We start from the raw sequence: 12,637 nt of genomic DNA, 5'->3' as shown, positions 1-12,637 counted from the left end.
TGCCATTCATTTGATTTAAGTGATCACATTGCTTTAGGTTTCACCCTAAATAACCATAAAAATTGAAATTGACCAAGATGAGTAACATTAGATGTATTGTCACCAGCTCCAGTTCTTACCTCACAAGCTGCTAGATAGCAACCTTTACCCTCATTAGTACATACCTTTTGAATATATTAAAGCAATTTTAAATTGATAATGTAGAGGATACAAGAAATGCTTTTAAAACTTCTGCATTGTAGTTGTTTCCCCTAAAAATAGTAAAGAAAGACTTTTAAAGGAAAACTATATTTTTAATCAAGAGATCGTAAGATAGGGTTGGAACCGAAACAATATATTCAAAACCAAAAAAAAGATACAGGTTTAAATAGAAGTGTAAACATTTTGTTTGTATTTTAACCAATACCTTAAAGGTTTTCCAAGATGCTTCATTACTTTTCCCTATTCAGTCATCTTAAGACCCCAATATAGAGCTAGAATACTTTCCTTGCTACATTTTAAGACAGATCCTCCAGTGAGAAATAACTCATTGCTACATTTTCCAAAGACAAAAAGAAACATTAAAGCAACATAAGCATTTGGGAGAAACAAATGCTTATGTATTGAGGTCCACACCATACTAATGGAAACCATCATTGGAGTTGTTATTCAGTCCTCTATTTTCCTGCATCCTTCTTGAGGTATAAACTTGAACATTAGCATTCTATGGTTGCTTCATTTCCATTCTTCATCCCTTCTGTCATACATGACAGCAAATAATAACAATATCTGTTAATAAAATGATGTTATTGGGGGATTCACTTCCTTCCTATAAAAGCCCAGAGAGGGGAGCCTGGATGACTCAGTTGTGTCTGACTCTTGATTTGGGCTCAGGTCATGATCTCAGGATTGTGTCAGACTCTTCACTCAGCAAGGAACCTGCTTGAAATTTTCTCTCTCCCTCCCCCCGCCACTCCCCCCACTCCTATCCCTGCTCTCACTCTCTAAAATAAATAAATAAATCTTTAATAGCCCAGAGAGCAAGGACTACAGTAATAAAAGGAAATCATGTACCTATGAGAGTTTCTAATCTAGGCTTCTTTTATCAGCTTGGAAGCCTGGCAGAATTTGCCTTACAAATTCAGGTCAATGGGGTCATCTGTTTTCCAACAAATATGAAAATAATCCCAGCTGTTCAAAACATCTGGTGAGCAAGCTAGGAGAACTATTTAAAGGACTCACCACGTTGCAAATGAAAAACTAGGAGCCATCACTCAGTACAGCTATTTGAGGATGTCACCTGAAGACTCCTCTTTCCTTCACCTGATTAAACACCACTGTGCAATGTCTCCTTCTCCAGTCCTCTATGCAGAAAGGACCATGGAAAAGGGAAGAAAATAATCCTACAACTTTCTGCAAAAACAGAGTTAGACAAAGTCAGGCTAAAAAGTAATGTCACAGAGCAGAATTGCTGTCTGATTATAGGGAGGGTGGATTCTGCTTGCTGCATATCTATCCTGACCACAGCTACTATCCCAAGAATTTATACTACTTTACATTTTCATCATTGTATTTGTGTCCTACAATAGCACTAATTTCATGACAGTTTTATATTCTCAGAAGATTGAATTATCAGAACTTAATTAAATATGTTGCTATATTTTATTATCTAAGTTCCTTGAAGGATTTGATGGGTATTTTAGTTTTTTCATAAAGGTTATTGATAAAATATGTGATTAAGAATCAGTTACCTATTTAAACAACTAAAAATCGAAGTAGTTTATCAAAAATTAAGTGTTCCTTCAGATGTTACAACATAATATAGAAGACATTAATTATAATATATTATATTATAATATATATTATTTATTATATATTATATATTAATATATTACATATTATATTAATATATATTAATATATTATAATATATTATATATTATATATTATATATATTATATATTATATATATTATATTATATATTATATATATTATATATTATTATTATTTATTATATATTATATTATTTAATTATATAAATGCTTAATTTATCTTCTCAAGACAATAAAAAGAGGGAAGGAATCTCCATAGAGGTCAGGCTCATCATTGTAATTTTAAAAATCACAATTGAATGCACAATTATATATACATTTCAGGGTTTTACTTGACATTAGAAAGACTTATTTTTGGAAACACTTAATTTTTTAAATGACAATGTGGACTCTAGAGTAGAAGCATAACTCACTAGGGAGAGAAGCTTCCAGATGTCATGCTTATAAGAGGCACTATTCTTTGTATATGCTAAAAATCCTATTTTTAAATGCTGAATGTAGGAATGAGTGCAATGTATGTGTTACATGCTGATGCATTTAGCATGCTAGTGAAGTCAGTGTTTTAAATGCAGTCCACAGGAACCAAACTCCGTGGAACCAAATGAATGGCAAACTGTATGATAGAATTCTGGTGACATTGGCATTTCTCAAATCTTTGTGAATACTCTTAGAACTGACCAAGCTATAAAGATCAGAAACATTTGAGAATAATACGCGGTAAACACCACACAGTGATTCAGAAGGCATAGATTCTAGTCTTTTGTCACATATTTGATTGATTTTTTTAAAAACTTTTTATAGCCTTTGACCTGTTTGTTTTTAAATTAAAGGGGTGAGAGAAAGCCAAAAATAGATCTTTTCAGGACCTGTGTTGCTGCTATCCCTCGACTGCTTCCCGATGGGATGTCAAAACTTGAACTTATTGACTTGCTGGCGAGGTAAGTGAGAACTGCCGTGGGTGTATTTGATTAAATTGATCATAATCCTTTGTCATGATTCCTGAAAGAAAGAAAAAGAAAGGAAAGAAAGAAAGAAAGGAAGGAAGGAAGGAAGGAAGGAAGGAAGGAAGGAAGGAAGGAAGAAAGAAAGAAAGAAAGAAAGAAAGAAAGAAAGAAAGAAAGAAAGAAAGAAAGAAATTTGAATGATTATTAAAAACTGACAGATATTTACTAAATGAGGCATTATTGTCAGAACTACAGATAGGCAAGGAGGAATAAAAAATGTTTTTTGTTTTTGTTCCCAATGTTTTAGGGGCTTAAAATCCAATATAGAAGCCAATACATAAGCACATAAGGTAACTAACAATGTAAGGTCTGAAATTGTGCAGATTAATGGCACAAAAAGTGTGATACATGTGAGTTCGGTGGAGAGGGGAATTACTGGGGACTGAGAAAGTCAGCCAATCAGTGTCTTTGGAGAAGGTGGAAGTTGAAACAGGACTCAGGAAGGAAGAGTGACATGAGCAAAGTCACAGAGGTGGGGCCGGGAAATGAGGACGTAAGTCTGCCTGGAGAAGAGTTCATTTAGGGTCTGATTCCCATTCTGATACCCACAGACCTCCAGGGGGCCAAGAAGGTAGGTACATGATAGGGATCCTTAGCTAATTTTAGTGCTTCGGGAAGCTGCCAAAAGTCATATTTATCACCCTCCCAACATTGTCCGTGAGAATGCACCGTTCAACTAGAACCTCAAGTTAATTTGCTTTGAGCAAAATGAGGTCATTTTACTGAAATGTGTTGTTTTTCTCATGTTGATCTGAAGTTCTAGTTGACAGTTACATGTGTCTTTAATTAAAAATCAAAAGTGACATTACTTAAAAGCAATTTAGAATATGAAATCATTAGAAATATGGGGTGCATGAAGGAAGTGGAATGAGGAAGAACAAAATCATCCTTAATTATTTGAATTTTAAAAAAAGAAAGAAAAAGAAAGAAAGGAAATTTAGAAAGCCAATGATAAGACCTAGAAATAAGACTGTAGGGGTAGATTTTCAGCTAATCTATACTATTAGCTGAGACATTTGGACCGATGGAGTTTTAAGCGAGTGAGTAATGTGATAAAAAATATTTTAGGCTGGTTAATCTGATAATGGTGGAATAGAAGAGAGCCCAGAGAAGGATAATAAATATTAATGCTGACTGAAAAATACATTACGCATGACTTCGTTTACCCCTCGGAGAGGGCTATATCCATCAATATTCAAATGAAATAACCCAAGCCCTCGTCCCACATGACTGCAGACCACCAAGGCTGCCCCACAGCTTCAGAGTATCTCTGAGGAGCATCATGCTCCTGGTTATTGTGGTCATCAGACCTTCTGCTCTGGACGGCCGGTTGAAAGTCCCATTGATCACTCCCTGAGATCAGTTAGTATCATTTGCAGCCTTCTGTCCTCCAAACATAAACACAGCTGTCCATTTCCTTCTGCCAGTCATCACTAGCACAGGCTAGTGCTGGATTGTGAGGTTGACCATGACTTTGAAAACCACGGTTTCAAACCCTGTTGCTCTCTGACCAAAACCATCCAGCCTTCTAGCTGGGTTTGGTCACTGCTACCTGGAACCTCTTCTTTCCTGTAATCAGCAACCTACATTCTGTGGATCCTTCTTCTTTCTGCCATTCCATGTTTGGGATGTATTTTAAGAAGATGATAAAGTTTTTAAAAAATTGCAGCCTAGGCTTTTGCTGCAGCCTAAGGACGAGAATGTGAGGGAAGAGAATATTCACTGGAAGTGGGGAAGGAGCAGAAAAAAGGGAAATGTAAGCCTGAGTCACAGTGGGGCTTCCAGCTCTGGGTGAGAAGATTTAAAGAGGAACAAGGGGTAGATTCCCAAAGAATAAGAAACATGGTGCTTTGGGAGTGGGGGAAGCTGCAGAATAGGAGGCTAAGATACCATAATATTGAGTCTCCCAAGATGCTGGCTAAGACAGAGTAAGGAAATGTTGAGAGGCAGATGCCAGGTGTGAAGGGTACCCAGAAATGTAAGAGTGAGCAGCCCATTGATGTGCAGGGATAGCAGTGGAGGGGGTGGGTAAATAGGAGTCAAGTGTGCACAGGGGAGAGGTTGCTGAGTAAAGAGGCTAGATGTGGCCATCAGAAATTAAGAGACAGCAGACCTCTCCTCATGACCTGTGAGCCACTAGGTAACGAGAGAGAGAGAGTACCATCTGAGAGATTTGGAGGAAATGCCAAAAAATGAGAATGAAATGGAACTCTTTGGAAATCCTAAATTTTGCATCTCTGCTTTTGCCATTTTGCCAGCCATGTGATCTAGACAAATTATTTAATCAGACTTTTCTCCTTGATAAAATTGGAATAATACTGCCTATCTCATAAGACTATTGAGAAGGCTACATGTGCACTTTCATAGATGTGCACTTTGGTTAATCCCGGGGAAAATATGTCAGCAGGGAAAAAAGCAGTTATCCATTAAATTGAAGCAGAAAGAAAGTTCCCTGATGTCAGTGAAGTTCTAATTGGTGATGGTGATGTGCACTCGGCCTTTGAAATACTAAGTTTTTTAAATGTCATGCAGCATTCAGGTACAATCTCAGAGGCTATTTCGCTGTGACTCTGTGTACAAGACTCTTCCTCTGGAATTACTCTGATCACCAAATCCAGTGACGCCTGGATCTGTAGACCATGGTGCCAGGCATGCCAGAAGGGATTCTGTTAGACATGGTTGGAATGTCAATGCTATTTATGGTGCATCGTGTTTATTATTATGTACATTCTTACAGAGCTCAAAGCAATGGTTACTGTTTTTATGAGGGGAAAGAGTAAATAAACATTCTTCAGAGTTCAAGGCTTAAAAATCAAGAAGATGACTGTACTTATATGGGAAGCCAATGAAGAGGCCTTTTCCATAAACTTTTTAAAAAGCTTGAGGCTGTTCTCCTCAAGAGAAAGATAATGGAGTACTCGACCTACATACTGGGTCCTGTTGACCTCTCAGATCTCCTTGAGAAGGTCAGAGAACAAAATGAAGAAATTCAACAGCAATAAATGTGGTTTTCAAATCTATAGTTACCTTATTCCCCCATAGTCCATTCACATTTGGACTGAGTTGACTCCTGAGACAATATACATACAGTCTAGTCTAAGAGATATGAGACATTTTTGTTCAGATGTCTCTTGGTTACATCCATGGTATATTGTCACTGGAGAAAACTTGCTTTTCTTTCCTCTTTTTTTAGATTTTATTTGAAAGAGAGAAGAGAAAGCGAGCTTGAGCAGGGGCAGAGACAGAGGGAGAGGGAGAAGCAGACTCCCAGGTGATGTGGGGCTCAATCCCAAGACCCTGGCATCATGACCTAATCTGAAGGCAGATGCTTAACTGATTGAGCCACCCAGGTGCCCCACAGTTTTCTTTATAACTGGCAAAATAAGACCAACATTCATGCCGGGTCATTCCCCCCCCCCCCCCCCCCCCCCCCCGCCCAGCTCAGTTCCTGAATAAGGAGTTTCAAGGATATATCCCACTTGACTTTCCCCCAAGGCCCCTTCCTGACATTTCAGGTAACGGCTAAATATCACAGACACTCTAACTTCAGACTTCTGTTAGTATGTTTAGCAAGATAGTGTTATATGGAATGAACTGGCAAACTCCTCTGTCCAAGCTACTACATTTCTGATTTTATGTGTATTGCTCAGCCCACTTCTAATGGCCAAGGTTGGGGAATCTTTCTACTCAGACTTCATGGAAGTTACACAGGCGATCCTGGTATCATGGCAAGATCGCTGGGGAGGATTTCCTTCCTGCTCTCACAGAGCCTACCCTTTCCCAGTTGTCTGGGTGCTCCCGAGATTCTCCACATAGGAGGGAGCTTACTCATGTCCTTGGCCACAGGCATCATTTTTCTCTTACTGTCCTCCCAAATGTTTCCTGCTCTGTCTGTTGACCACAGGAAGGACCTTTCCCTCAACAGTCTAGAGGCTCCTGTCCTCTGTCACTTCCCGCAGGGCTACATATGCTGTTCAGCATCAGGCCTCCCCTTTGAACAATTTGTTGTAAGGTTGTGAGAATCAAATAATGCATATAAATCACTTCACATAGTGCCTAGAACACAGTAAGCTCTCAGCAAATGTTAGTTATTGTTTTTAGGCATCTTTACATTTGAATAACAGATTATGCCATGATATACAATGCGTTTTCATACACATTATGTTAAGAAAGCTGGGCACATATTTATTCCTATTTCAGAGAAGGTGATTTGAACTTCAGAAAAGTAAAATCAAAAAAAAAATTAAAAAAAAAGTAAAGTTGGTTGCTCAAATGTACAGAATTTTCCTGAAGCCAAATGGCAATGACAAATGTCATTGGTTTGAGGCAGATAAATACTTTTTATGCAGTGTCTCCTTTTAATTTGTGGCAATTTATGAGCTAAGGCATACACAATTCCATGATCTTCTGGGGTACCTGAAAAATATCTGTTGTTTACCATTTACCATTCACTTTTCGTTCTATATCTGTATAGTGGAAGGTGGCTGTTTACTTTGAGTAGCTAACTGATAACTATAGTCTCAACTGCATATATTACCTCAATAAACCACTTAATTACCTTAATTTTAATTTATTTTATTTTAATTGAAATGCAGTTCAGAACACTGTGCATAGATGGAAGTTCATTCTTTCATACCTGCATAGAAGACATTCCACTTCTATGAACTATTCCAAAGGCTAGCCATCCACCTGTCAGTAGATCCCTCCTTTTGAAAACCATTGTCTCCTGGGCTTGACTTTAAAACTGTGTCTGCTGCCCTTGACGATGTTATAGGGCAGTGGGTTCCCATATCTTCCTAATACCCTTTGTTTATTCTGCCATAGTTAGAAGAGGCTGTTTCTCCTAATGGATCTTTTTCTTCTGGATGTAGTTTTTGAATTTGAAGTCAATCCCTTCTGATTTGTGTACCTGCCCACAGCAAAAATTACTCAAGAGTACTAAACTGATCCCATGTTAATCTGAAGCTCATCTTTATGAAAGTATTTTCCTCTGAAAGCCATTTGTCTAATCTGACCAACCAAGAAGGTGGCCTTGCTAAGTTCTGGTTATTCCCCCTTTTAACACAAATCCTTACTTATTCAATAAGAATTTGTGGGAATAGCACATGCCCTTGTGATCACACAACTCACCCCCTCTAGATCACTGAAAACAGGGCCTCCAGAACCCTCTGCACTGGCATGTTACCATCATTTAATATTTATTGGGTACCTGTCCTTCCTGTCCTAAAGGTGGTTCATCATCTATAGAAACTTATTCTCTAAAACATTCAGGACCACAGATTGGTATAAATATAATACATAGAAATAATGAACGTAAGATGAGAAGATGACTTCAAGTGTTTTTTTTTTTTATAAACTAGTGTTTTTTTGTTTTATTTTTTTTAAATAAACTAGTGTTTTTTAAACCTGCAAAATGACTCAATGGTGCTTATAGGGCAATGTCTCCTCCCAAATGGGTGGACTTCAGTCCCTTTCCTCAGTTGCAACTCAGATTTTGTGTGTTATGTGGTAGAGTTATACTTAAAGGTTTGGGGGGAAAAAATAGAGCTGCCAATTGAAACACAAAGAAAGCTTGTAAATTTCTGCCATAGACAGTCCTTCATTGGAAGCCCAGGGTAAAGATCTCTACATTTTCCTTTCGCAACTGTGACCCCCGTAAGAACTCTAGACTTAGCGGCTAAAGTCTAACCTGAAAAAATCAGCTTAGATCTTCCTTCTCAGCATCTTTGTTGAACATCACTTGCTTTTGGAACAGAAAATATATTTTCCCTGACTTGATATATATCTGCTCATTAGAGAGCTTTTTGCCTGGTTTATATTGTCAAATGTGGACCAATTAGTGTGCTTTATGCTTCAGAGAAGAAGAAAGGTATTTGCTTTTCAAGTTTTAAAATCATGTTTATTCAAAAACAGAGGACTATACCAGACTTGTTTAATGCAGCAAACTGGCTTAAGAGTTAGAAGTCTTGGGCTGGAATCCTGCACTTTGAGCAAGTTCCTACACCAGTCTGGATCCCAGTGTTTTCTTCCCTTCGTTGAGGATGATACCTGCCCTGTTTGTGGGGTCCCCCAGTGACTCAGCCATTTTCTTCTCTGACATTGAACGCCTCCAGGCTGCTGAGTGCTGGAAATTCTATCTCTTCAGTACCTTTGAATTGTCTCCCTTTCTATTTCTCCCTCTGCCTTGGGTCAGTCCCCCAACTCCATTTGTTGCCTAAGTCACTGCAGTGACCTTCTAGCTTGTCTCTGCCCCAAATCTGGTTGCTTCTCCAAGGCATCCTCCATATTCCTGCCTATTTTTTTTTTTCAGATGTGAATCTAATCATGTTATTTCCCTTACAACTTTCAAGATACTGTTCATTTTTTTCCCCACAGAAATAGTTATCAATTACTGAGTGCTACGCATGCTACACATTGTATGCGGGTCAACTTCATGAACCTCACAAGTTTATGCAATGCAAGTACATTTATTGTCCTCATTTTCCAAATGAGACTCTGAGACTTTAGAGCCATTGACTGACTAGCACGAGATCACATAGGTAGTTAGTGACAGAGGCAAGACACTGATATGGGCATTCTGATTCCAGAGCACATACCCGTAACTACTTCCCCACTGTTTTGCCTCCAGGGTGGCCCACAGACACTTCCCCGAGCTACCCCTGCTTCCTCTCCAGCACCATTTCACCCCTCATTTCTGCAAGCACCTCACCCGATAGACATGCCATACTGAACTCCATATCTGAAGGGTTGTGTGTCTGAATTTCAGGAGAGTCTCAAAAATATTTGTTTCTTAAATAAAATGAATCCAAATGAATAAAAGAATCTATAAAACATGACATTAACTGTGATGGCTCATACCAATGTCAAGATTTAATATTACTATAGTATTCTAGGTTATGCTACCAATACCCTGGTATTCTTCAGTTGACTTGAGTTTTCTCCACCTTGACACTATCTACATTTTGGTCTAGATAATTCTTTGTTGTAGGGAAGTTGTCCTGTGCATTTTAGGATGTTTAACCACATCAGTAGGTTCTATGTACTAGAGAGATGCCAGTAGCACTGTCTGAGTTGTGGCAATCAATAATGTCTCAAATATCCCTTGGTGGGACAAAACCAATTACAGACCATTGATCTAACCCTTAATTCACTGAACTTCTGGGTGAGTCCCTTAGTTTCTTTGCTTCTCAATTTTACTGTCCTTAAGTGATAGGGTGTGATACTAATTTATTCTGTAGTCAACATTGTATTAAAAAGTATTCAGATATAGCAGAATGTCAGGTAATATTTTAGATTCAATCCTGAAAGAGAAAAAAGGACATTAGAGAAAAACAGGTGAAATCTCAATAAAATCTATAGTTTACTTAATAGCATTGCACCCAGGTTAATTCCTTAGCTCTGATAAAGCCACCCTGGTTGTATAAGGTGTCAACATTAGGGAAGCTGAATGAAGAATAGACCAGAGGGTGATCCATTTTTGAGACCCAAATAAAAACAGAGAGCTGTATTTGTTCCATCACAGATCTAGAAGAAAAGTTAATAAAGGCTTTTATTGTCTTTTACTCATTTCACAGGCTCTCTATTCATATGGACGATGAGCTGCGACATATTGCACAAAATTCCCTTCAGGGTTTACTTGTTGACTTCTCAGACTGGAGGGAAGATGTACTGTTTGGTTTTACCAACTTCCTACTCCGGGAAGTCAATGATATGCATCATACGCTCCTTGATTCATCCCTGAAGTTACTGCTCCAGCTGCTCACCCAATGGAAACTGGTCATACAAACTCATGGAAAAGCCTATGAACAAGCCAACAAGATCAGAAATTCAGAGGTGATTCTCGCACTCTTCCCACCAATGTATATTCCCTAATATCATGTATGTATAAATAAGTTGCAGCTCGGAGAACCTTTGGAGTTCTTACTTCCAGCCACCTAGGAACTTTCTCCCTGATGGTGGCCCTTAATTTTTCCATCTTGTATAAATTGTGACCAAGAAACTCAGGGTTGCTATGCCATCAGGTTAGATTTGTCATCATTCAAAAGGCCATTCAGGGAATAGAAATTGCTTTTTTTCAGAGAGTTATGATTATAAATCCCTAAGAACAGGTGATTATAAACATGGATATAGAGCTGGGTATGGATATGCATATCGAACGGTATGTGGACATGCATATCTAAAAGTTAGTAACCCACCAGTTTTTTTGTTGTTTTCCTAGCCCATTGATTGCATTGTCCAATATCCACAGAACAGAAAATGCAGACTTAGGATTTTTTTTATTCCTTCCCACCTCAGTCCTAAATGCTAAAATTTGAAGAGCAGGTTATGGAGAAGTGTTGTCAGAGGAGGGCAGTGGTGACTTGACACTGGCAATGAGCAGATGGAGAAAGGGCCTGGCAGAGGAAGAGCACCAGTGAGAGTTTGAGGCACATGGAGGCTCAGGGAAGTACAACAGCACTGAGGAGATAGCCAGGATCCCAGATTCTAGATCATTCCTCTTTCCTTGGATTGTAAACATGCTAAAGGCTAATAGGTGGAAAAACAAGAGTTATGTGTGCTCCTCAAAGGAAAAATGAAATGGATGTGGAATCTGCCATGTTGTCCAGCTTGCTTTTATTTTAGGCTCACTTGGTTGTGGCTTGGGAACTTTCAGAACCTATCTCATAAATGTACACACACCTAGGTTAAAATCGAACTCAAGAAACAAGGAAGCAAGTGTGATTAGAAAGGAAATGTTTGAAAATTCAATTGTATGGTATCCAAAAGTCCATAGGGAATCTGAGTCAAAACAAATTAGGCCACTTCGGCTAAATTTATGGTGTAATCTCAAGTAGTATATGGATGGAAGCAGTTTTGTTCTTACCAATATTAATAGCCTTTGAAAGTTATTTCTTATCAGAGGTAGCAGATGGTTGATGGTATTCCAGAGTAACAATTAATCTAACAAAAAAAGGGTTCTATGGTATGTCATGAATAATTATGAATTTAGAGTTGTGTCTGGTTGTAAGCCATTGCAATTAATTTTAATATTATGAGGTCACACATGCTCAAAGATGCACATATGAGTAGTTTCTTCTTTCACTGTTATTTTTCTAAATATCAAATGTGTTCTTATTGCCCAACAGCTAATTGCAAATGGCTCCAGTCACAGAATCCAGTCAGAACGAGGCCCCCACTGCAGTGTTCTTCACGCTGTGGAAGGCTTTGCTCTGGTTTTACTCTGCAGTTTCCAGGTGGCCACACGCAAACTGTCTGTTTTAATACTCAAGGAAATTCGAGCTTTATTTGTTGCCCTGGGACAGCCTGAGGTATGGATTATCCTTCTGAATTTACTAATTCACTTCTTTCTTTGAAGTTGAGATTAAAACATGTAAATAAGGCATTGCTATTTTTATGTACTTTCATATCACACGTGATGTCAAAAAATAACTTTTGATTCACCATGAGTTTTTGATTATGAAATAGCACTGTTGATCTTCAAAAGATAATTCATAAATTCTAAGAGCAATAGGAAAGACCATTCTTGATTCTCTAAGAGATGGTCCTTTGTTAAGAAGTGAAGAATTTTAAGATTAAGCTGTAGGTCATTTTCCTGAATAATGTTCAGCATACATCAAATTAAGAAGACATTATTACATTTCTATTAAAGAGTGAACTTGAGAAAATAATGATCATTTCATTTAAATGATCTAGGTATCAAACAGTCTGGCTAACTGAAATTTGTTTAATTTCAATAATTTTAAAATGGCATCACAAGAAAATATGTCCCCTTGAGACAGGAGAAGTAAGCCAATTATTAGACATGATCGGCCAGTTAACCTC

General features: G+C 38.0%; 1 protein-coding gene across 8 annotated transcripts in view; it reads left to right on the top strand.

The window, feature by feature from the left end:
• FRY (FRY microtubule binding protein) overlaps positions 1–12,637 on the top strand; it is a 428,614-nt gene that overhangs the window by 294,251 nt on the left and 121,726 nt on the right. For all 8 annotated transcript variants that reach the window (XM_049101157.1, XM_025462552.3, XM_049101154.1 and 5 more), the window contains 3 exons: positions 2,642–2,749; positions 10,390–10,648; positions 11,941–12,123. In XM_049101157.1, coding sequence (XP_048957114.1) covers positions 2,642–2,749; positions 10,390–10,648; positions 11,941–12,123 — 550 coding nt within the window. The remainder of the gene's footprint in view (positions 1–2,641; positions 2,750–10,389; positions 10,649–11,940; positions 12,124–12,637) is intronic.

This window comes from Canis lupus, chromosome 25, assembly GCF_003254725.2.
Source record: "Canis lupus dingo isolate Sandy chromosome 25, ASM325472v2, whole genome shotgun sequence".
Classification (NCBI taxonomy): Eukaryota; Metazoa; Chordata; class Mammalia; order Carnivora; family Canidae; genus Canis; species Canis lupus.
This window is presented reverse-complemented; position numbering and strand designations above follow the sequence as displayed.